The 27,168-nt window shown below is 38.5% G+C and overlaps 1 protein-coding gene across 1 annotated transcript; it reads left to right on the forward strand.

Annotated features, from left to right (window-relative positions):
- Positions 1-4,554: 4,554 nt before the first annotated feature.
- slc25a36a (solute carrier family 25 member 36a) lies at positions 4,555-25,225 on the forward strand. Its single transcript, XM_031732752.2, has 7 exons — positions 4,555-4,978; positions 7,278-7,442; positions 9,464-9,541; positions 14,070-14,170; positions 19,661-19,727; positions 19,867-20,156; positions 22,040-25,225. The coding sequence occupies exons 1-7, from the start codon at positions 4,938-4,940 to the stop codon at positions 22,231-22,233; spliced, it is 936 nt and encodes a 311-aa protein (XP_031588612.2). The 5' UTR covers positions 4,555-4,937; the 3' UTR covers positions 22,234-25,225.
- The last annotated feature ends 1,943 nt before the right edge of the window (positions 25,226-27,168 follow it).

Here is a 27,168-nt window from a genome sequence, read left to right on the forward strand (position 1 = left end):
CAAAATTCCACAGACATGAAATAGAAATAAATATACATTTGTAGACCAACAAGGTGCAAAAATACAATTTCAAGGTATTTGCCAAAAGCTTGACATGACAAATGACAGGAATTGCTGTGGTCACACCAAATGTTGTTTTAATTGTCAAAACTCTGTTTTTGCGTCATATACTCTATTTCCAGGTATGATTGCACATTTTTGATTGCTGCATGTATTTCCCATTTTCCTCGCAAAATATGAAGAAATGAGGCTTGGCTCAAGACTTTTGAACAACAATGTAATTTTAATATTGTGTATATAAAATTTGTGCATGACTTTAAAATACGGTCCATCTACTTTAGATAGTGTTTTAGGCCCGCTACTGGTTCTTTGTTTATTATGTTTGATTCATTCAATTCAATTGTATTTATATAGCACCAAATCACAACAGCAGTTGCCTCAAGGTGGTTTATATTGTAAGGCAAACACTCTACAATAATAGAGAGAAAACCCCAAAAATCAGATGATCCCCTATGAGCAAACACTTGGCGACAGTGGGAAGGAAAAACTCCCTTTTAACAGGAAGAAACCTCCGGCAGAGCCAGGTTCAAAGAGGGGCAGCCATCTCCTGTAACCGGTTGGACGTGAGGAAAGGAAGACAGGACCAAAGACATGTGGAAGAGATCAAGAGATTAATAATACCTATGCTTAAATTCAGAGTTGTGTAAAAAGTTCATAGGTCAATGTTAAGTGGCTTAACAAACTAATCCTTTAAATCTTGACCTGCTACTCTTTTTGATTTTATATTGTTGACTATTTCATTTGATGATGTTTTACTTCTCTTAATTTATGGATGCTGTGATTTTTATATTTAATTGCTTTTAAGATGTCATTGAGTGCCTCGAAAGGAGCCTGAAAATAAAATGTTTTATTTTTTATAAGAAAAGGTCAGGTACAAGGACTGGTGAGGACTGAATACCAGTGAAAAAACATTCAATGTCAAAATATGAGGAAATTAAAACATAAAGAAAGAGTAGCTTTCTTTATGTTGGTCCACTCTTGATATGTTTTGTTGTATTGAAACTATTATTCTTAATGTAATTCTGCATTGTAGCAAATTTCAAGACTGATACTCTGATTTTTTCAATTTCCCAATATGGTGTAACCTAAAATAGCAGTGTCCAAATGTAATTTTTAACCTTTCTTTAAACAGAATCTATTTTTGTCACATCACCCTGTCTAATCCTCTCGATCGTTGCCTCTTCTTTTGAACCCAAACACTGATAGTGAAAGGGGTCTGAAAGCATTAATGAGAGCGGGGGTTGTAACACGTACGCACACATGCGTGCACACAACTCAGAGCCTTTCTATTCTATGCCTTTCCCACCCATCCATTTGGTCAAAGTTCAGCACAGATCATGAGATGCTACAGTACCTCTGTGCATGCATGGGATGTCATGAGACATGCATCAGTGGACTTTAACCCAGACCGACACACAAATGGGGTTGCAACTCATTTACTTAACATAGTTTGGTTGTCAAGTTAATTAGCTTTAGAAATTGGGTAGCCATGATGCTAAATTGTGTGAAAGTAACAGTTATATAACTTATCAGTATTTCTGAAATATGTATAAGTTATTAGTAAAAAGATACTTTCAGCTGCTCCCTTGTCACAAGGGGTCGTCACAGCAGGTAGCTTTGCATGTTTGACTTGGCAGAGTTGTCCACCAGATCCTGACAGAGCCTCAAAGGGGAAGCTATTACTATCATTAAAATAATGTGTGTTGGTTCTCCTTGAGTTTTTGCAATAGTTGCTTGATTTATGACTCATTTCTGCTGTCACAAATAAAATGTATGCTCAGAAACAACTCTGAAGCATTTTATATTACACAGCAGAGATTTAATTTGTGACTTTATCTCAGCCATCAGAGAGAGAAGTGAGGTGTGACAGTCAGCCAGGGAGAGACAGACTAGTTGCATAACTTATTCACAGCGATTTGCCTTCAATAACAGTATAATTCAGTTGCTGCACTTCATTCTCGTGATCCCTTAAACTGCAGGCGTCCTCGTGAGTGCTAATGGAACGTAGTAATTTAGTTTCTCTCATTTTCTAATACGCTCTTGTCCTAATGAAAGGTCACTTGACTGCGCTGCCTTACTCACCGTGCAAATCTATATTTGGCACCCAGGGAACCTGGGGGAATAGGTTCATTTTATGTTTGTTGACCAATTGTTGACATTTCTGCTGACCATTTAAGATCCTACAGTATTTTAGCAGTCTGACAGAATGGATTACGAGTTTGTGTCCAGAAGACAGGCTGCTTCCTGCAGTGCTGACAGGCCTTGGGATCACCTATGAAAACTTGCATAATTCCATTGTCTTACAAGGTTTGTGTCCATTAATTGAGGGCATTTTGTGGCTTTTAAGTTTTTTGCTTCTCTCTAACTATCGCTTACTTCTTCTATACTCAAGAAACATGACTGCTGTGGAACTTCACTGTACGCCATGTTTATCAGTGCATCAGAGTGATTTTGATGCTTTGTACTTTGTACTGCAAATATCGATTTAAAGAAGCAAATAGTTCTGGAGCAAATAAACAAAACATCATCCTGAAGCATGTTTGATCCTTGCACTAATTACAACTAAGACAGATCAAATAAACCTTCTGTGTTAATGTGCTTAAAGACAGAGTGGTTGATAATGCAGTAAATAAAAAAAACACACAACACCATTTACCACTGAAGTACATGATTTTAAAATAAGAAAAAAAAACCTTCCTGAAGTAAGTGATGAATGATAATTACAAAAAACATGGAATACTACAGATAGTAAGTGATGAATGATAATTACAAAAATATGGAATTTACTACAGATATTGGACCTTTGTGTATGATTTGTAAAGGTTACTTGAATGTTTTAATGTTTCCAAATTAATACTCAAAGGTCATGCAGTTTTGGTTAGAAAGACCTTGACTTATTAATAATGACTATACAGTTAGAGCTGGATTGTATTCTTAAAGAGATTCTGTTTACAAAGTGCTTTTTTTCATCAAAATATTCTTTAAATATATAAATTTGAAGGCATTTATTGGACCTTAATGTTGTTTAATGAGATAAGAGGCAGACCACCCTCTTTAATCAGACACTAAATCATTCTAAATGCCATTGGAAAGGTTACTCCATATAACCTTCCTAATGCAGGACATGACATTATTGGTTTTAATGTTTCCAGTGTGAATGCTGCACATGACTCCAACTTATCATACTGTACATCTGATTACAAAGCTATGTAGATAATGCCATTATTAAATCACCAGCTGGCTTTCAACACAATGTTACAACAAATATGTTAAGATATTAATAAAATTTGGATTTACCCAACTCTGTTACAGTGGCGACCTGTAGCCTTGCATCATCTGCTCTGCAACCGACTCCTGGACCCTCTACATTTGCATGCAGTTTTGGGACAGGAAACTGCAGGATCTAGAACTGAGCAGCTCTCTCTGCAGCTAAGACCTCACCTCATCCCCATCACACTGATAGACTAACAACTCCAACATCATTGTGAAGTTTGCGGACGACACTACAGTGGTGGGTCTTAAAAGACTTCCAACCATCTCACCCTCAACGTCGCAGCTCATTTGAAAAAGACAAAACATGACTGCAAGTTAGAGCTGGATTGTTTGCTGCTCTGTAGCCAAGCGGTGCCTGAGGAAAGCGGGACTCATCAAGGACTCCAGTCAAGACTGTGATTGAATCAGGAAGGAGGTTCTGCAGCATCGGTCCCGTACCAGCAGACTGAGAGACAGCTGTAAATCAGACTGCTGATGGACATGAACTTCAACATTATGTACATGGCTGCCAATGTCTCAACTCTTATATATTTTATATACCTCTAAATTTGTAAAATATTATACACACACATTAAATGTTTAGTATACACATCCAGTAATGCATATACTATTATATATTGTCATATATTTATAAGATTAGCCATTCTTATATTTTGCTTGTTTTACGTTATTGTATTTTGCCAACTCTGGCATGCTCGCAGAATTTCACTCACATGTACTATGTACCTGCACATGTGATGTGACAATAAAAGTGATTTGATTTGATGAATTAATACACTGAACAATAATAAAGTATAGCTACCTTGGTATCATTGGTGTAGGACCCTCCATTACTATATATAGATTCATAAACAGTGCGGGAATATGACTGTTGTTTTTTTGTTTTGTTTTTTGGTAGTAAACATTATTATAAAACTGTTTGCATGTAGGTTGTCTGGTGGGTTTTTATGCTGATAATTGTGTTTGTTTGTCATATTTTGGTCTCGTGTCTGACTTTGAAGAGGTTCAATGAGACAAAAGCAAAAGCAGCTACGTCTGAAATGTTTAGAGAACAAACTGTGAAAACGATCTCTTTTGGATGGCTGCACTTCAGCAACACGCAGTCCAGATTCATTCAGTGTTGAGCATGTGAACAGTGCATGATCAAGGCGGAGACAATGTGACGTTAAGTGCAGGGTGGCCAATGGCAGCGTGTGCTTCCAGCCTATGGTCGTACAGTACACACTATGAGCTCTGCCTCCTTCCTCTTGGTGCAGCGATGAAAGGAGATGAGACCGCGGATGTACTATAAAACCGTTTGTTAGACCTGAGACATTTTACCGCCAGCAGGAAGCCTGGTGAACCCGCACCTCCCCGCTGTTTTTGTCGAAGATAGAAAATATCTGCGTCAGAGGGGTACCTCAGTTAGCTGAGGGAGAGAGAGAGGGGGGTTTGTCGGCCCGCTGCAGTCTGAATCACCGGAGACTCGCCCCACCGCTGGTTAGTCGTCGACGTCGTTTGTCTGTGGACTTGCGCATCCTCTCAGAGGCAAAGAGCACCGGGAGGGGACGGGGAAAGAGCCCTTTTTTGACTACCCTGCGCTGCTTGGCAGGGTATGCTAAAGAATGAGCCAAAGGGACACACTGGTTCATTTGTTCGCTGGAGGGTAAGGCACATCAGTTTCCTCTATACATTTTACCTAATTTGAAATATATATTTTGAAACATGACCCCTGTCTGCTTTATCTAGCTAACTGGCCATTTATTTTTATTTTTTTAAGGCAGCGCGTGCGTGCCCTTCCAACCTTGGCGGTTGTGCGCACGCGACTGTCAAAAACGGTTCTAGTTGAACTTCCGGTTAACCTTTAAAATATGACCAGTGTTGCTGAAAGCATTCATGTAAATATGCCAGAAAGCGCATTCGAGCTCGTTATTCCCAGACAGCACAGAGCAGCTCGCCTTTTATTTCATCGTCCTTTAAATGCCGGCTGTTTCTGCACAAGTGAGAGCCTTTTATTTTGATGACAAGTGGAATTCATTTCCGTGCTCGCTGTAGCTTTCTCTGAATGACTTGACCAAATGCATCTGCGACAACAGCCATTGACGCTTATTTTTCTGCTACTATTTTGTAATTTAAGAAGTAGTTGCATAATGCTTTATTTATTTATTTAATTTCTTTATTGTATTCCCCTTTAAATGAACATTTACATCTAATGCATACTGAGACATTTCTCGTAAACCCCCCCCACAGATTTTCTGTCGGGCTCAGTTAAAGCAGTCTTGCAGATATCCGTCTAATCAAAAAAGGCTTAATTTTTAATTTTAAATTTAATAAAAAAAACAAAACCACTTTGAAGTTTGTGTTGTGTAACTACTGGCTCTGGGTGGAAGTATGGTTTAAAGAGAAACTTACTGGAGAAATTCAGTTTCTCTACTGCTTTTGAATTTTTTGTACTTCAAATCTTAAAGTTGAAGCTCACACAGTAGTAAAGCAATGCTTCTGATTCATAGCTGCTTCTGATTCATAGTTCTGTAAAGAGGCCTGACAACCAGTTCATCAAGGACAATGAAAGCACAAATGTGACATTTAAGTGGATTGGCCCAGTATAGATTTTTGTTTTAATCCATTGTCTTTAGTTTTAGTTCACTTGTTAATTTTTTTAATCTTCCCATTTAGTCTGTGACCTTCAGAATGGGTGATCCCACCATGCCACAGCACTTCTACTTTATATCTCTTGTTATTGCTTTTAAATCTGAGAACTACCCAAGAGACTTTGAATCAACTTTACCCAAAAACTTGAGCTGGAGGCCTCAGCCTAGTGCTGCCTCCCACAGCCTCGCATTAGAGAGGCACACATGCAACAGCCAGTGTTGCCGAGAAAGTAGGCCAAGGGTCACCGCTGCCTCTGAGCATGAATGTGGGTCGGTCTTTTGAAAGGTAAATATAGCTGGTGCTGCTCAAAAGAGACAGCAGCAACAGGAATTCACTGCCAGGATGTCAACATATACTACCATACTGCCATGGCTTCTGTAACCTTTAGCCGAGTTATATAACTTGCAACTGCGATCACCAGGAAGCACTTTTAAGCTGTGCGGTGGTTTGGTTTTGAAGCTTTGTCTACATGTGGAAAGCACTGAACCTTTGGTGAATGCAGAGGGGATCAACAAAAATGACACTATAGCTTATGAATTATCAAATAATACACTAATTTATATCTCATGAGGGTTTTCCTGGTTTTGTGTGCACATAAACACAATTTATCCCCATGGTTAGTGCAAAAAGGTGTCTGTAAATTAATTAATTAATTAATTTCAAACCCATTTGATGGCTAAAAATAGGTTAAGTTTGACTAAATTAAACCTCACGCTAAAAAAAATAGTGTTTATTTAAATACTTTGAGAGACCTGGTGATTTTCCTTTGGGGGAAGGCCAAAACCTGTTTGGTGGGCACCAAAAATTTTTGTATGATGGAAAAAAACAGTCGTGATGCAGTTATATTTGCACACCTTGATGTGTTATGATATAAAGTGGATATATGTTTTTGTATTTGTGACCAACTTGGTTTTTGTTTATGTTTATCAAGTGAGCTAAACAACGATCTAATTTGATGACTTCTTATTCTGGCCTTCTCAGGTGGCAAAACTCAGCAAATGAGCTGCGGTCAGTTTCTTCTGAAATGAATCATGAAACCAGCTGTTTGTTTTCATATGTCAGTATCTTGGATATCACAAAACCAGGTCATGGTGTGTGTATGTGCCCATACTCATAGATAATTTGGGAACAACAGATTGTGTTTCTGTTGATTAGTGTGTGAAGTGACTCGGCTCATGTCAGTATAACTTGATTTTGCTGTTTTTTTGTTTTGTTTTTTTTTGCATATTTGGTGCCACAGCAAACTTTTTTCCTGGTCTTGCTTCTGTTCTATTTTCTCACTTTTTTCTCAATACTTGCTGCTTCTTTTCTAGATGCGGTGGTACAGTGGGCGCCATTTTAACTTGTCCTCTGGAAGTGGTGAAGACCAGGCTGCAGTCCTCTTCCATTACACTCTACGTCTCTGAGGTTCAGCTCAGCACAGTCAACGGAGCCAGTGTTGCCCGTGTTTCTCCGCCGGGGCCTCTGCACTGCCTCAAGTAAGGATATAGATTAGCTGTGCCTAATTGGTATCCACTGAAATTAACATTATAAACAGTTATGATGCGGCTTCAATTTTGTCTTTTCTTGGTTTAAGTATTATTTTGTCCATTAGCTGGCTGCTTACATTTAAAAGGTCTGTGTGTGCATCTCATCTTATTGTAACTTTAATGTAGTGAGTTATTTTCTTCCAATAAAATGACTCCTTACTGGAACGTTGCATCACCGCAATAACAAACAAAACTGTGAAATGGCTCAAACACTGATAACAGATTTATCTTGTTGCACAGTTCCTTTAATGTGTGCACTGTGAGTTGCAAACTGATGTCAAATTGAAAATATTTTCTTCAGGAATGCTTGGGCTTTCCTGGGGAGTGCGTTTATTTGGATTGCGAATGTGCTTCTTTTTCTTTCTTATTTTAATAGATGTTATTGTTGTTATTAGTGTCTTTTTTGCTTTTTGGTGGATTGTTTGTTTGTTTGTTTATTTATTTTAGAGAGCAACTCTAACTGAGACAAGAAGATAAACATTTAGGTTTCAGTGGTTATTTTCTTTGACATCTGTAGACAAAATCAATAATTTAAACCTCATGTTGACCTTATAGCTCTTTGGTTGTTTTTGATACTTTCTCCCTGAAACTTATGTAAGATATCCACAAAGAATGGTTCCTGTTTTTTAGGGGGGGTTTTAAGTTGTTTTTTTTTTTTTTTTTTATAAATCTAAGGCATCTTGTCATTGGGCATAGCGGAATTTTGTCAGAAAGATGAAGTGAGAGTGAGAGTAGAGCGGAATTCAGCATTTGCTTAGAACCTGCTGGAAGCTGATGTGGCTACTTGTAATTACCATTAACCACTGCAGGATTAGCAAGTAAATGTTCAACTTGCCTTTATAAATATGGAGCTCTACTATTGTACCCTGGCAAGCTGCTATATGAGAGCATGTCAGAGAGCCTGTCACTCTTACGTATTGCATAATGCATAAGCGGCTGTGTGTGGAATTTTCCACTGCTGAATGGTTTCGGTTAGTTATTTTGTAAATACTTTTATATTTGACAAGCCTCTTATGTTTGGTTCTGTATCACAGAAATATAAAATGCTTTTTATATTTAGAATATTTAGAATTGGCAGGCTACACAGGTAACATGCTGATCTTGCACTTTTGCACTTCCCTAGGTTTTGTTTTGTCACTAGTGGGGTTAGCTATAACGTTCTTTAACAACGAGCCTAAAAATTGATTTGTTCTGACTATAAGTCTGGGTTGTTAGTCTGCTGTCAGGCAGTGCTCTTTTCAGGATTTTGTTTAATAACAGTTGACTAATACTTCATTTGGAGAGATTGCAGCTCATGTGGCCATTGTTTTGGGCTCTGTATCGGTGTTGTGGCAACATAAGTCAACTTCTTGTGTTGTCTTCAAAATAAGCAGCATCTTGCAGCAAAAATACAGCAACACTATTTCATGGTACAGAGTGGAGAAGGATAGAAGCACGAACTGCAGCATAGCTAACGAGGGGGGTGGGAGGACACACGTCAAAGTGGGTCAACGTGCAGTGTGGTGCATGCCAAGATCCCTTTTAGGGCGGAGGACACCTTCACTCCAAATCACGTGTGTTGTCTGGTTTTAGACCCGTTTCTTTCTTGAGGATGTGCCATTTGCTATAAATAATGAAGAATCAGATAACATAATGAATAATAATGAAATAATAAAATGAGGAAATCACATAAGTGGGGCAGAAAGGCAAAGTCTATAAATAGAAAAAAAATGTAGCTTATTAACTTCTTCCAGAAGGATCCGAGCTATGTCTTTTTTTCCTATGTTTAAATTAACTTCATGAAACAAATGTGCTTAATCTGATTTGTGGTAATTATGAATTCATAACTTTTATTAAACATGAAAACAATTTAGATTACGAGTTATCTTTAAACCATTCACTGTATAATATGCTCCAGTGTTTAAATAATGTACATGTTGTGTTTTGACTATAAAGTGAAATATTTCCGCATGTGTTTGCTCTTTCGACAGGTTAATTCTAGAGAGAGAGGGACCCCGCTCACTCTTCAGAGGACTGGGTCCTAACCTTGTAGGTGTGGCACCTTCCAGGTATGTGCAGTATTATCTGCAATAATGTGGGAGTGTTGTGTGTTAAAACTGCTTTATGATTTCTTTAGCAATAACACAGGAACAGAACCAGAGCCCAAAGTAAGGGAAATAACCTTCACTTCCATATCTTGCGTGTCATAACAGCATGAATGAGTAATTCACTTTTTTTTTTTTTTTGCATAAGAAGCAGTTAGCTAGCAGCAGTATCATCTGCACTAGCACTACCCTGCTATTGGAATAAAGGCATGTCTGTGTAATTTATTTTGACATGTTTAATCAAACCCTATGAGACAATTATTTGGGGGAAAGTCTTCAGGCTGTATTATGGGCAGCAGCTGAGCGGTTAAATTTAACTCGTGTGCTTTCCTATTTACTGCTGAAATACAGATAGTAAGTGCCTCAGTCATTTGATCTGACTACTGAGAATAGGTTGCCAGTCAACCAGTAGTATTAGTAGCATCACAAATATTTCAGGCTGATGTTGTTCTTCAGCAGCATCACATAAATTCAAGTCTCCGAATCCAAAAGACAAATAAGGTTTAAAGTGAAATTGTTGATTTATTAAAAAGTTACAGTGTTATCAGCCGTAATAAACTCATTATGACCAAGTCAAAAACTGAAGTACAACTTTGTTCAAAATGATGTATTGAAATATCATTCAACAGCAGTCATTTATTTTCTTTAAAGATTTCTTTTTAGTATTTACAGACTTTATTTGACAGTACAGTGTAGAGGAGACAGAAAAGCAAAGAGAGAGTGGGGGGAATGACACAGGAAATAGTCTGGAGTGGACTCCAACCTGAGCCACTGCAGTGCCCTTCAGCATATTTCGCCTGGTTGGTCAGGTGAGCTGTAGTGTTGCCCAGTTGTGTGAACATTAAATACAGTGACCTGATATTTATTTTTTTATTCAGGCTTGCATTTTACACAGTGTAAAACAGCTCATATAAAATCTGCAGCCTTTATAACAAATACTGAATGAACAGGCTCAGGCTGAAGTGGCACTTGGATATGCCTGGCCTATGTTGTTATCAGTAAAGCTGCCCTCATTTCCAAGTAGAAGAAGAAAACGACAACAAACAAACCACAATGTTCTCAAATATAACCCTCAAACATATTTGTAGAGCATTTGTTTTAAACCAAGAAATGACTTAGGCATTTTTATTGCTTTAAGCATTATTTGCTTTTTTTTTTTAAATAAACAGAATGATTTAATTACATAATGTGGGACCTTAGACACTGTGATTAAGTGTGGTCATAGTAACCAGACTTGCTAATAAGCCGTATTGCTCTTTTTCTGTAACATAACTGTTGAATTTACTCTCATTTAAGTCAATCCTCAACGTTCCACACAGTAAGAAAAGTAAGGAAGTATAAATGAAGAATAAATTATGTTGCAGGGCATTAGAAATGAATACATCACTTGTTTTATAAAGAATTACTGACTGATTTGAATTTTTTTCTTTTAATATAAGCAGTGTGTTGTTTCCATGTTAATTTGTGATCAGTCACAATATGTAGAAAGTTGGCTTCATCAGCCTTGAATCTTTAGTTCAGTATGTTCTACAGTTTGTTCTATTTGCTTAAACCACAAAGTCTTAACACATTCAGGCTTAAATACAATAACAGAAAGGAGCAGTGGGATTAATTGTGCATGTATAATATTAAAAACTCTCAAAGCAGCATTCAGATTTACGAGATCATAGAATCAGATCCCAATCGGAAGGTTGTTCCACAACTCTAGAAAAGCCAGGCAAACGCCCGGGTCACCTCTAGATTTCAGCTGAGATCTAGGCTGCACCAATAGTAACTGAGTAGATGATCTCAGAGCCCTAATTCTGACCTCAGAGATGTTAGATGAATGTTACCTTCTGTTTTGTTTTATTTTAGTTGACTAAAACTACAGAAATAAAAATAAAAACTAGACTGAATGAGAACTGAAGTGGTTTGAGTGCTCATAGAGCGAACTAAAGTGGACTAAAACATACAGAATGTACCTTTTTATTTTTAGGCTTTAAAAATGTGGTCACATTTGTCAACACAACTGGTCTCATGAGGCTTTGGTGCCTCTATTTATTGAGACTTAGGATGCCTACACAACTTTAAATTAGCTGCCTGCACAAAGTGTTGTTTATGTTGTGCTGACATTTTGCTCCTGACCCACATTATTCACATTATTGGTTTTAAGGAAACTAAACACTGATGCAAATAAAAACTAAAGCTACATATTTTCAGTCAATATAAACGGAAACATGAAAACCTAGAAAGTAACTGAAAAAAGCAATACGAAAAACTTAAAATGGACAAAAAGTAAAAAAGCTATTCATCAAATATAATATTATAATTACTCTAGCATCAGATTTATGTTACTGAGGTATTTGTGGTCCTATGAATGCAAGTGCTGATGCACGTGGATGCAAGGTGCTCATTTCCTGTGTATATAAATGCACACTGTACGCATGCTGTAAATGAGGTTGAGCTGCCGCTCCTTATAAGGGTTTGTTTGACTGAAATATTGCAATTTAATAAATACCTAAGCAGTAAGTGAGACAAAGAGTGCAGGACTGTAATTCAGTTGCTTTCACACTGAGGAATGTCTGAAATAATGGAAGACCAGGAATGTGCATGTAAACCTCTCTCAATCACAGCAGCAGCACAATGGAAATCTGTGCTTCAAATCTGTGCGGAAATGAGAAGGTTCCCTAATTCTTAGCTTATCTGCCCTAACGTCTGGATGCAGTCAATCAAATTCCCATGAAGCAGCAGCAGCAGACGCCGGCCAGCTGTTATGCTTTCATCATGTGACAGCCACTGCTGTTGTTAAAATGAAGTTTCTAAATTAAGGCAGTTGTGTTTGTGTATAATCCCTCTGCCTCCCTGATCGTTCTAGTTCTGTAGTTACCGCTGTGTCACCTCCGACATCTTCCTTTTCTGGTTAGTTTTGCGTATCGTCTGTATCATGATTTCATGATACTCTTTCTCTTCTCGTGGGTCTTTCACTCTTTGTCTGCCCTTTGGGTCCATCCACTGCATCTGTGTCTGTCAGTCCTGTGTTGTTGTTGTACTGAATGGCTGGCCATGACAGCTATAGGAAGTAGTGCTATAGGAGGACGTTATTACATAAGAAGTGAACCTGATGAACTCGCTGGCAAATATGTGGTTTTCCACTGACTTATAGACAGGATATGACAACAGGAAACATGGTGGTTAATAGTTAACCCATAACCCATATATAAAAATAAATAAAACAACCTCAAGAAACCATTTTTTAGGGTTCCACTGCTTTGTGTTTTGTTGGAATAAAGAATAGCTTTTAAATAATTTTATTCAGTTTGTTTTATTTCATAACCATTAATGTAGAGAAGCATATTAGAATGCAGTTTAAAACAAATTATATTGGCTGTAACTTGGTGAAATGTTAGTATAAATAATTTAAAATGGATTTATGAGCTACTCTCATTATTCAGAGCAGCCAGATTCATTAGTGCTCACAGTACAAACAATACACTGATCAAAATGCCACCATTAGTGTCTGACAAAATAATTGTATATGCAGAATTGTAACAAGCAGCATTTTTTCGACTTTAGTATAATTGAATGAAACATCTTATTACTTTATTTATCAGCAGGCGGAGGTGTGAACTCCAGAGCTATTGTCTGCTGTGATATTTAGGAAACGGCACTCTGATGCTGCAAAGCCTCTGACACTCAACAGTCCACCGGGCATGCTGCTGGCGTTCATTAACAACACACTCGACCCGATTTCTACACAGCTTGCACCACAAAAAGCTCTCTTTGCTCATGAGCTGCATACATGCTTTCAGAGCCAATCATATCATTCGTCTACAAAGCAGCGTGATTACATTTTGCATGCATACTCTCAAATCCAGAACGAGGGCTGAGAGCAGAGGTCACAGAGTTTAATTCCAGTCAGTGTTGACTAAATCCTATGATTTCATTTATAGAAGAGCAGCTAGAATCATGGGAGGAAAAACCTGTTTCTGAAGCACGACATCTGTGCATGTGCACACTAGAGAGGCATGTATTTATCAGCCGAACATCAGTACTGATGTGTATTTGAGTTGTTGGCTGTTATTGGCCTGTCAGCAAAGAAAATAAGAAATGCCATTTACCGACAGCAGTGGCCAATGTTCATCTTTTTGTTCTGTGGTTTTTATGTGCGAGAACTAGCTTCATAAATGTGTATAATGACATTTTAAATGGCGAACAAGAATTTAAAATGCTGATTTTATTTATAGTGTTGTATAGTTTTAAAATTAGCTGAATTTACTGTATGTTCCCCATGTTCAGTTTGGGCAGTATTTAATTTTGTACAACTGAAATTATGTGTTTGTACTCAATATAGCTAACTTGTTAATCATTCACACATTAAATAGCTCTGCACTTACAGTCACAGCTAGTATGCTTTTATTTTATATTTACTTCCTGGACACGTCATTAACTTCTTTCCTTTCCTGAGTCTTTTGGTAATTAAAGTTCTCTCTCTTCCTTTTTAATCGTCACACAGGGCGATATACTTTGCGGCCTACTCGACAGCCAAGGAGAAGCTTAATGGAGTGCTGGAGCCAGACTCTACCCAGGTGCATATGGTGTCGGCTGGGATGGCAGGTAATGATTGCTCCTTCCCCTCCCCCTTTCTGTCTGTCTGTCTGTTTTATCTGCCTGTCCGACTGTTTGTCAGTCTGCCTGGGCAGTGTTTCTTACTGATGGGTTTTATTTAAAGAAAAAAAAAGAATTATTAAAGAATTATTCAGTTTTTCTCTATCAAACAACTTTCATTATTTTTTTATTTTGTACAATTTAAGTGTCCCAGACACCACCCTTCCCCCAGACCTGACGCATGCTAATGCTAACTGATAATGTCTGTTTTTAAGTCGGCATTACTTAGCTATTTCTTGTATAGAAATATTAATATAAACAATCATTGATTTATCAGAAAGCACAATTTAAGCCTCTTGGGATCGAACTGACCTTGATTATTGTGTATGTCGAGATAAGTTATTCATGTCTTAAATAGTAGCAGTTTCTACAATATTTCAGAGTTCATCCTTTACTTTAAGGGGACCTTGAATCTGTAAGAGTTGAAAAGTTCTTATCACATCTTTTATTACATACCAGCTTCTTTAGTTACAGAAAGGAATTGTTTGCAAACTGGGCCGATAATGTAGTATCTTATCTCTCTATGGTAGCCTTGATAGTCCCCGAATAGTTGAGGAGACAAATCCTGATATTAGCAGTGCCAGAATTTCATGTACCCATACCAGATGAAACATTTCAGGCTGTAATTCCCCCACTGCTGATCTGTATTTGGCTTTATCTGTTATACAAAAGAGAAAAATGTTATGGTCCTCAAAGTTTGGGTTGTGCTTTCCTCTTCTCTTAGCCCCGCTGTCCCTCATGTACTTCGTTAAATTTTTTTGATTTTAATCCCCTCCTCGCCCTTCTTTCCTCTTTTTTTGTTTTCTGTTTTTTAAATTCTTTAATTTTGAGGCCTCTCCAGAGGACACTGTAAATGGTTTAACATCCCAGTTGTTACTTAAACAGTGTGGTCTGGGCCCCCCCTCCCCTTTGCTCTGTGTGTGTATAGAGAAGAGAACACGGCCCCCAAAGGTCAACCGGGGCCCCTGGCACTCGGGCGGACACGTCAGGTAGCACCCCATTTCTTTACACTGGTATGATGAAAACCATGGTGATTTTTCTAATTAAATTCATAATGGTTATTCATTTTTAATGATATTAGCATTGCTTACAGCAGTGTGTTTGCTGCTGGTGTGTAGTTTTAGATTCATGATGAAGTTTATTATTCCTTAGTCTTAACACACACCTCCCCCTCCCCCTTTAACGTGTTTCATCAATACATTAAAGGTAAAGTAATGACAGTTTATTTTGTTGTCAGCACAAACGAAATGCTAACCTTGTCACTGCCACAGAAGGCTGCACTCGGTGTGTTTTTCATTTTGTGTTTTGTCATCATTCATCGACACTGAGTGCTTCAGTCATTTCTTTCCAAGGAGAACTGGACTGACGGTATTTTCACATTTCATGTGTTCACTTGTTAAATTAGTTGAATTTCCTGAATACAGTTAATTACCTTAGCAGTTTAATCCCATCAGTATTGGCACCACTTAAAGATAAATTCATTATTGTTGATAAAATGCAGTGAAAACATACACATGTAAGTGATAAAAAGGGAACACATCAACACACATAGAAAGAGATGGAGCTTGGTGTTTAGTCTTTGTTTCATACTTATAACAGTTGCATAAATTTCTCTTGTAAATCTCAAAGAAATGCAGGTAAGGATATAAATACAGTCTGACTGTTACCACGCAAGTGCTTAAAAACTAGCTTTAAAAATTTCAGATGTTTTAATAATGTTGTGGACATATTGTTGTGTTACTGCACAAATGTTTTGCTATGATACTAAATGTATCCCTTTCTCGCTTTTTCATCTTTATTGTCTCTTAAGATTATCAGTGCTTATCAGTAACAGATTTAATGCGGTGGTCAATGCCAAAACCTCAGGGACAGTTAAAATTGATACTGATGCTGTAAATTCGTGCTCCGTTTTATAAACTAACTTTGTGAAGTCGATGTCTTTTATAGCTTCACTGCTCCTGCAATGGGAACTTTTCGTATGGATTCAAATCCCATTTCTTTACTTAAGCTATTATGACATATGAACTCAAATGATCTGCTTCAGAAGCACTCTCACTACTGTAATTCTTAGTGTGGTCTACTTGACGTTTGTGGGAGTCGACTGTGATATTTTTGTTCCACAAAACTTCACGGCTGCAGTGCATGTGTGGAAGAACAGCTTTAGACTTAGGTTTCGTTTCAGCTGTTAATCTAAAGCATGCTGCTGTCCCTGAATGTAGGTCAAACCCCTCAGGAGAAATTGCACAGGGATTATTTGACTATTGAAGGATCATAATATACAACATGCGGCAGCGTTTCCATGTGCCTGGTGGCCTGCTGAGCCCAAGCACACACTTTTTGTTTTTAAATTTACATAAAATATAAGCGCTATTATGTTATTAGAAATTTAAAATTTGAACAAATAGTCAGATATTGAGAGTTGATACTGTTTTAGACTAAACATTAACTGCTCTGTGTCATTGAAGTAAATGGTGACTTAATGCACTCCTGCTGGTATAGCATCCGCCGTTTCCTCATCAAGATAAAAGCTGGAAATAAAGTCCTGGTGGTCTTTCTCCTGTCACCCATATTCATGCACACATTCTGCATTGTGGTTGAAATATCGAGTGGATTATGCTAACGCACCACATCCGTAAGTTAAGGATCATCCTTTTGATTTTCATACATTATTTCATTGTCATCGATCACTTCATTCTTATCACATATTCATACAAAGTTTCTTCATTCCCTTTATCCCTGTCACATAAAGTTTTGAGTCTGTTACACAGAACGGCAAGGTTAGCATTTCCACCGGCCTCTCTTATTTTCAGACAATCAGTTTTAGGTTAGAAACTGATATTGGCTCAATGGTTATAAGGAATACCTCGTCAGTTTATTTGTTTTTTTTATGTCTTTGTGTTCTTGTGATTTTTAGCTTGCTCTCATGAGATAGAGCTGGAGGCTTGGATTGGTTTGGGCCTCTGATTAGTCGTCTTATTTACTGCAAAAAATGGGGATAAAGTAAAAGTAATAAAAATGTAACACAAATTAAAGCAGTTTAAAGATGGGTAAATTATACGGGTTGGGGCACAGGGTTGGGATCATAGTTTGGTGAAAGATGGGGGGTGGTATGAGTCCTTCACCCCCCATCTCTTCTCCATCTACTTCAGAAAGTGGGTTGATGTGGGTGGTTGGTGGGATTTGGGGTGGATGTGACTGCTGCTTGTGTGTGACTGTGGTACAGAAAAGCCTGTGTCTATTTTAGGGCTTTACTGTAAAGCTTTCACCCCTGCGTGATTGGGTGGGACATCCCCGCCATCTGAGCCCCCCATATCTGCAGGCTACTAGCTGCAGCGGGGAGGAGCTGGAGGAGCTTTGCCCCTCCCTCGTGAGTACACGCCATAGAAGCTACTTCATTCTACTTCCTCCTTTTTTCTTCTTCCTCTTTTTGTTCTCCTCTTCTCTTCAACAGACCTGTGTAATCCTTTCTTCTTCATGCAGTTGCCTTAACATAGGTCTCTGCTGCATCGATACACTAGACGTGACTGAGGTCTCTTCATAGCCTTGCCCTGGTCTTAGCTGTTTTCTGCAAAAGGCCATGTTTTACTTCTCACTGGTACATCCGTTTACCACAGACTTTTAAAGAGACTTGGTGTCATTTCCTAATGATACAAAGTGCAGATTAATTTGCTTTATACCATACAAAGCAGGCTTTGCATTACTGTACATTATCTAGCATTTCTACTAACCAAGAATAGTTGCGATCAGTTACAAATTAAGCTAACATCTACCAAGTGTGTTGGCAGGCAGATAGTGAAACAGGGTTTCTCACCATGATTAAAAAGTAACTGCTACACTTTAGACTTCCTAGCAGTGACTTTCCACTAGTAAATAATTAAAGAATCTCCTTTAGATAAGATTTTTCTTCACTATGCTGTAGTTGTGCTAGCTGTACTAGTATATGGCCTACAACCTGTCTGTAGTGTCCAGTCAAGTTAACCACTGGTTCATATTAGAATAAATATAAAGAACGTGTTTTTAGGGACCAAGACTAAGGCTGACGCACTGCAGGCACGCATCAAATCAAATATTTTTTTTGACCCTATGCGACCCATATCCAATCATGGTATGACAGTGTGAACGGCACAAATCCAATATTTTCAAATCCGATCTGGGTCACTTTCGTATGTGGTCCTGAATCCGATACATATCCGATGTTTTAGAAAGCGACTGCTGTTTGAACAGTCATGTCGCATTAAATCCGTCTTTTACGTCACTGACACAAGACAGACGCCAATTATCAGCGCCGCAGAAGCGCCCGAGAAGACATCGCGAACGCTTCCTGGCCATCCCGTGTAGATGTCAGTGAAACTGTTGGGAAGACAACGTGAACATTTTATTTGTACTGTATAATCTGCAAATTCTATCCTTTGAAGCACCGCTCCTCTCTAAAACAGCAATAAGGATCATTATTAGGTTATTTACATTATTATGTAAATAACAAAATAACTTAAAGCAAAAATTGGGAAACGTAAAGTCTGAAGTCTTTATATTAAGGGCCATCAGTCAAACAATATTGTTTGGTCTGAGTCAAACAGAGAGCGAGTTGTGTGTGACGTCTTCTTTTGCGCATGCGGGCCGCTTTGAGCGTTCACACTAGAGCGCGTTTGCTGTCGCGTTTTATTTGTAGTGTGAACAAGCAGACAAAAAAATCGGATTTGATCAAAAAAATCGGAATTGAGCATTAAGATCTGCAGTGTGAACGTAGCCTAAATGAGCATTGCTAACCATTATAGAAAATCTAGAGACTAATCAAAACTAAGGGTCAAACCTATTGTGTTGTGATGTTTATTTCTGTATGGGTAGATTTGTTTGTAAACACTGATTAAGGTGATGTGTACAATGCTATGTTAATAAAAACATATGAGGATAAGTTCTAATTACAAACTCTTATTCATTTATCACCCACATGTAAAGGCCTAAAATGAGTTTGCTGCTTGCCTACATTTGCTGCTGTTTGCAGTTAGACTTTTTATCCAGATCCATACATTAAAAAAAAAATATAGACAGTCATAGCTGAAAGCTGCTGCCTTCATGCACTGTTATCTGAGATCTTTTACTTCAAAAGGAGAACTGTTTATATGCACTTGAGTAGCATTTCATATGAAGAGGATCAATAAGTTAACAGAGTAGATTTTTTTTTGTGTCTGTAACTCTAAATATATTTTTTTTTAAAAATTCAGATTTCATTGTTATACTGTTGTCTGAATTAATATCAATATACTTTATGTAAGACTTGTAATGAGATTAAGTTAAACACCTCAGCCAGTTGATCCTGTTTCCTGAAGTGCTTTCTCTCTGTATTTGTACCATGTAGCTTAATCTAGTTAATTTTAATGTGTTCTTACAATGAGTGTCTCTGCCTGTGTCTGAACCTCTGACCTCTTCTAAATTTGCCAGGGTTCACCGCCATCACAGCCACCAATCCCATCTGGCTGATTAAAACCCGTCTGCAGCTGGACTCCAGGTGAGGGACCTCAAACCATTTTTCTGATAAGTCTAACAATGATGGAAAAATGCATGAAAATCTTTTATTAAACTAATGAGAGTAAATTATTCTGAAAGTTGTTATTGAATTTTAATTGAATGTGTCTGTGTGATGGCAGGAATCGCGGCGAGCGGCGTATGAGTGCTTTTGAGTGCATGCGACGAGTGTACCAGATGGATGGCTTACGAGGTTTCTACAGAGGTATGTCAGCCTCATACGCTGGCATCTCTGAGACTGTTATCCATTTTGTCATCTATGAAACTATCAAGCGAAAATTGCTCGAGTACAAGGCTCAGGCCAGCATGGACGAGGAGGAGGAATCTGTCAAAGATGCCTCTGACTTTGTGGGGATGATGCTTGCAGCAGCCACCTCCAAGACCTGTGCCACCTCCATCGCCTATCCTCATGGTAATCTTCTCACTCACTTTCATATGTTGTAGTCAAAGGATAAGGGTCATAATATTTAATATTTCTATTGTACCCTTCCTCATACTAGCTGTGTCCCAAAACGTAGGCTGCATCCTCCTGAGGCCACATTTTTAGACCGATTATGTCACAGCAACGCAACGAAGGCTGTCCCAATTCGTAGACTCCTCCGAATGCGGCCGACAAATGCGTCCTCCTTTTCCCTAGATTTGAAGGATGGGTCGGGGTGTATCCTCCGTTCATAGCACGGCCCAGCCAATTCCTATTTCCAAATGTGGCGGCAGCTACTTAGTTTTAACATTACTCTTATTAATTTTTCTGGGTCACAAAATAAACTTAACATATTTTCAGGCAAGAATGTAGCTGTGTAAACTTCAAATATCTGCTTGGTTTATCAAGACATCGCATATTTGCAAAAGTGCTCCGACATCTTCGGAGACGTCTGTTACCCACCAGATCGATAGCTAGCCGGGGGTTAAATAAAACTTATAAAAACATATAAACTTTATTAATTCCTCGGGTTTCTCTGGGGTTTTCACACAGCTGAATAAACGTCAAACAGAAAACTGATTAAACAGAAGTATGAGACGGTCAAGAATTTACGGCAGTGTCCTGTTATATTTTAGATAGCAAGGAGCAGACGGTTGAGTTTATTAAACTCCACCGAGATAGCGGTGACGCAGATCTGAAGGCTACACCGCCCCATTTCACAGCCTCGCACTTCCGGCCTTCTCGGTCTTCGAAGGACCCGGCCCACGTACACCGCAAAGGCCGGGTCCCCTGAAGGATGCGGCCTAGGTTTTGGGACACAGCTACTGTTCAGCCTTAAGCATATTTATTCCCAGCAAAGAAGTAATCTTTACAAATGGATCCCGAGGGAAGACTTTTAGTTCAGTAAATTTCAGCACTTACAATTGAGGCGGATGTGTAAATAACAAATGCATAAAGTTAATTATCTATTTATGTGTTTAGTTCTTTTATTTTAAATAGCTTCCAGTTGTTGGAACCAAAATAAGAACCCTGTTTTTAACATGCTGTAAATTAAACATGCAGTCTGTACCATCACTCAAACAGAGGGTAATGAAAGCTGTGGTCACTGGGAACTATTTTCAGTCCTGGACTAATATTGGATGGTTATATACAGCACCAGGGACTGATTCAGAAAAAACATGTGATGCCTAAGCTGAGTGCAGTGTTGTGGATTATTTATATTTTGTAATTGTTGCAGAATAAACATCAAGCTCTATGGCAAAATGTAGAAATAAATATAAGGCTTTTCTGTACTTGGACAAGATTTAGACTGTAGTTAGTCTGATAACTTAAACACTGGTTTTGGTTTTTCTTGCCATTTGTTGGTACAAATGGAATATTATTAGTATTATATTTTTAAAGGACAGGTGAACTGTATTAGATTGGAAATCATTAGTATCCTGTCTTAACTTAAAAATGTTTATAGATAATCTTATAATAGTAAGATTGTGATAATTGTGCTAAATAAGCCAGAATGCAATGCAATGTGAATAATATGTTTAGTTTTGAGTTAGTTTAGGTCGACTCACCACTTGTGAGTGGAGAGGAAAGGGGTAAAAATGCTCTACTTGTATTTAAAAATACTGCTATGACTCTCCACCTACATGTACAACCTACAGCTTAATTCCTGTTTGGATTGTCTGAAGTCAACCTGGGACAAAATCTGTATCTACCATATTGAGGGTAGTGAGTATGCCAAAAATGAATCATTTGGAGAAATTCTACTTGGTGTGTCTCATGAATGGGAAATTACACAACACTCACAGGCAAAGTCTGACATAGCCAGTGGCCAGTAGAATATGTAACCCAAATTTCTTCCTCTTCTCTAATTGCAGAGGTGATCCGCACACGACTACGAGAGGAAGGCAGCAAGTACCGTTCCTTCTTCCACACTCTGCTCACAGTACCCAAGGAAGAGGGATACCGGGCGCTGTACCGCGGCCTAACCACTCATCTCGTCAGACAGATTCCCAACACGGCCATCATGATGTGCACATATGAGGTGGTGGTCTATCTACTTGGCTGTTAGCCTATCATGAATGTCTCTGCTCTGTTTAAACATGGAGACCGTTAAGTGACTGAGAAAGATGACCTTTTGCTGGAAACGGTGGCTATGAAAGGTCAAAATGAAGATTAAAGGAAACCTGAAGACACTCGTGTGGACCACAAAATGACAAATAGAAAAAAGATGAAGAAAGAAACAGGACCATATCAGCATCATCCCCACCAGCTCCCTTTGTTAGACTGCTGAAACGGATATAGAGTAAAGTTGGCAGAGGAGGTAACATGGCCAGAAGTGAGGAGGCACTGACAGGGAAGCCACAGAAACAGTTTGGCACCTTTTAAAGCTGTCAACTCAAAGTTTATGCAGTGTTCAGTGGCCTTAACAGAAAGGATTTAGCTGGCATCCTTCTCTTTAGACAGAAAAACTTTTTTTTTTTTTTAAACTTTTGTAGAGATACCGTGCGAGGAGAATGCTTGGAGGCAACTCAACTTGACAAGACAGATGAAAACTAAATGTAGGTCGCTTTGAGTAATCCAAAAATCTCTGTTTGGTATGTTTAGTCTGCACTTGCCTTAGTGCTGTGATACCCCGGTACGATTAACTGACTAGCAACTGAGGCAGGATGTTAAAAGGAAAGTTCGTGTGATGCAAAGACGTCCCCTGAGCCACACACCGTTGCACTACAGAGAGCGTGGCTTCAAGCATTCTCCTCCTATGTCCCCTAGAGGGGCTGAATCTCATACACAGCCATGCACAAACTGGCCAAATACAATGAAACACAATGATGAGCTTGTGATAGTGACTGTCACTTGAGCACATGCCTGTGACACTAGTCAGTGTTGATGAAGACTGTCAAAACGCTGGCCTCCATTCAGTGTTTTATTCCTCTGTGACGCAGTGCCTGGTGGTGACATGTTTTTGCTGAAATTGGCCTTCACCGTTTCAGTGTAGCTTGTTTGTATCTTCGTTGTTCACAACAACCACCCAGCTGAAATTATTTAACTTGTTAGGGGCATGAAGCATGGGCAAAGGTATAAACACGATAAAACTTGGGTGTAGATTGGGATCACTTTCTTTGAAATCGCGAGTTTTTAGTCTTAGGCGGTCTTACTAGTGCACTATTTGGTAAAAATTGAAATCCGATCGTTTCCAAGGCCAGCTTTTGTCTCCAGTCATTGCTTAGGGCTTAAAAATCTTGGATAAAGACACGAGACCAACACGTCCTGTTTCTGATGTGAAGCATGCAGCGAAACAAAAGGTACCAAGTATCTTCTATTAGCGTTGCAACTTGAATATAATGTGACGGTTCGGGGAAATATTGGAGTCGGAGCAGAGTGATGGAGTTTTATCACCCCATAGCCTGTTTGTATGTGAGTGTGTGTGTGTGTGTGTGTGTGTGTGTGTGTGTGTCTGTGTTTGAACAATTTACATGATCTGTGTGTCCGTGCATTTGCAGACCTTTGAGCCTGCATGTATAATAAATAATAACTACTCCAGATCTCCCTCCACTAACTATTAATCCTGCAAGACACTGGTTTGGAGTACGGAGAATCTCCTTTATGATACTGGGAGCTTTCATTCCCACTCTCATGCCAGTGCTTGCTTCCAGTGGCTTCCAACTGACCCGATAACATGCACTTTTGTGGCCTTTTAGGCTTGTGCTTTGCATTTTTATTGTGTGGACAGGTTAAACTTGTACATTGTAAAGGAAAAAAAGTATTACTGTATATCAAAATGGTATTTTGCGCAACTGTTCCTAGAGCAGATCTATTGTACAGTTTAGAGTTGTCAGTAGTTGTGAAGGATGTCCACATGTTTGTAAATAATATAGATACTGTGTATGCATATCAAATGTTTTTTCTTTTCTTTTTTTCCCCACCCTTATGCCCGTTTCTGATCATGCTGTAGTTTGCATTAGCAAATGATTGTTTTCATGGCTTTGACATGAATATTGATGTTGCTTGACTGATTTTTCTTGTGTTTGTGTGTTGCTGTAAGCTGTCACGCTATCACGTGCTTACACGTAGCTTGCAAAAGCTGCTCAGCCAATACAAAATGTAAGCATATGAGCCACAGTATTGGTTTGTCGTCCATCAAAGTGTTCCAGTTTGCAACGTTTGGATGTTTCTGTCATTTGGTCTGTTTACATTGTTTCGTACCTTCTATCAGATTTTGTTTGGTTTTCCTCAGTTTTTTTAAGAATATAAAAATGGAAGTTAATTTATTGTGAGCTTAAAAACTGGAATCATCTTTCTGTGATGGTACCGTTGCTGCGTAGGATGGTTACAAATCTGTTACGGGAAAGGTTTATTGGTGAAACTGTGAAGTTACCCATTTAACTGACCACTTGAAGAGGTTCACGTAAAGATTATGTTTTGGTAAAATTTGGCACTTATTATCTTTCAAATTGTGTTTAAGCTTTAATCAGAATTTCCCTTGAATACAGAATTATGTCATCTTTAACAAAGCACTGCTTTTCTCCAAAGTATTTTTCTCCAGTTAAAAGAAAAAAAAAAATCTAATAATTGATGCATTGCTTTCTTGAACACTCATTTCCCTCATTTGAGTTGCAGCATCATTTCAGAGGCAAACTGAAGTGTTGTAACTTGTAATAGTTATTGATATTTAGTCTCCACTTAGTTGCAGCCCCTCCCCCTAAATAAACAAAACTAAACAAAACATGCTAACCAATTTTAACATCCCATGTTTTTCCTAAAAACACTAACTAGCTGTTTTTCTTCAGCTCTGTTGCAGTAATACCTGAGGTCATATTACCAAAGTGTAACATAAACAGACAACTGGACAAACAGTGCAAACATTTACATTTTGTTACCTCTCATTTCAAAGGCTGTATGCAATTTATTGTCTCTAGCCTGTGTGCTCGGTCAGGATGCAGACTCAAGCTGGGTTTACTGAAAACCCAACTTGAAGCTTGTTCTTTTCCAGCTCAGTCATGAAAATGTTTGTTTTTGTTTTTTAAAGCAAAATTAAAAATGCATTTGCAACTAAACCTGTATCTATTGGTTTGTTTTGTTTTTGTTGAATTTCTTGCCCTAGCTCCAAAAAGCAGCCGTCATGGGATGCTTTCATTCATGTGGATGTTTCTGTTGTCTTTGGATTATATTGTCCTGGAAAAACAGGCCCCCAGAGGTCCATGCTGTGATAGGTCAGAACTCTTTGGGCCTCTTGAAGGGAAAACTACATGATATTAGGCAGGTGACTATATGCACCATTTCAAAAATATTAGCTTAAAAATATTCCCATTCTTCTTTGAATGTCTTGTTTTGGAAAAAAAAAGGAAACATATTCATTTTTGTAAACAAAAATATCTAATTGGCCAATCACATGGCAAATTACAGTTTTTCTCAGTTGCTTTGGTGCATTTCTCACAACAGAATTAAACTTTGCACAACAGTTAGTTCAACCTCCACAACATGTAGTCGTTTTGGCACAACCTTGTGGCGGTTTCATAAATATTTCGTCCAAAGTCAAATGCCTTTGGACATGAAGCAGTTGAGTAAGTACAAATATCTAAAGAATGGTCACTATCTCCTTGCTTTCATCATGAATGTCACAATTATTTATACTTGTACCGGCTGAATAGTCATTGTCCATACAACTAATAGTCTTCATTTCATTGCTTGTGTCAGTGCACTCTAAATTGTTGAACATCTTGTCAAATAATTTGTACACCCATTTTGAAAACCCTATTTTTAAGGAGTTTCCATGAAAATCTCCATAAATCACTTTTCTCTGGTGAACCTTATCCCACACTAATGAAAATTGGTGTGTGTTACTCTTACTTGCAACCAATGAAAAGCTCTTCTACCCAGTCATAGGTGAATCACAAGTACAGTATCCCCTACTCTACAAGTATATATATAATGTAAACCAACAGACAGGATTGGCATGAGGTGCATACCGAATCTACAAAAGCTTGTGATGACATCACAGCAGTCCTGCAGAGGGTGGATTAGACACTCCAGAAGATACTTTCCCCGATGCAATGATAGAGCTGACATTCGCTGTGATGTTGATGCAAATATGTGGCCAGACAGACAGGAACGTCTGGATGTGCCAGAATGATTTACTGTACTGTTACATGTGCTGTTTATTGTTCACATTAGTGCACAGCTCTACCAAATGGGTGATTTTATGTTTACATGTATTCTAAAGTGAACAAGTGACTGTAGCATATTTTTCTTTTGCACAATTCTGTAGGATTACAAACACTTCTACACAATGGAAATGTGAAACGTACGTATTCAGTGTCTCAGTTACTCCCAAGACTCCCATAACATCTACAGTGACTTCACTGCACATTTCAGATGGCTGTACAGGTAGGCCATAGTGCTGTCGTCAGCATTTTCAGGTGTCACCAATTGTTTTTGCAATGGGAAACACTGAAATTATAAACTGTCATAGTGGAAACATGACAATGCCATTTGACTATCTTGTTCATAAAGATGGTGTCAAGACTTTTCATTTTGATGGCACTGGCAGTTTCATTGACATGGATACTTGCTTTTGCGGTATGGATAATCAATTCTGTGCATGTGACGTGCTTTTGCAGGCTATCCACTAGGTTTTGCAGTTTGCACTAATTGTTTTGGGAAATGCACTAACTGCTGTGCAAATGTTAATGGTGTTCTGAGAAACGCACCAAAGCGACTGAGAAAAACTGTAATGTATTTAGGTATGTAGACATGATCAAGACTTCCTGCTGAAGTTCAAACTGATCATGCGAATGGAGAAGGAAGGTGATTTAAGTGACTTTGATCTGAGTATTTCAGAAACTGCTGATCCACTAGGGTCTTCCCACACACCCATCTCTCGAGTTCACAGAGAATTCTCTGGAAAAAGAAAATATCCAGTGAGCGGTGGTTCTCTGGGAGAAAATGCCTTGTTGATGTCAGAGGAGAATGGCCAGACTGCAGGGGGGCAAAAATAACTCAAGCA

This window comes from Oreochromis aureus, linkage group 18 (genome assembly GCF_013358895.1).
Source record: "Oreochromis aureus strain Israel breed Guangdong linkage group 18, ZZ_aureus, whole genome shotgun sequence".
Taxonomy (NCBI): Eukaryota; Metazoa; Chordata; class Actinopteri; order Cichliformes; family Cichlidae; genus Oreochromis; species Oreochromis aureus.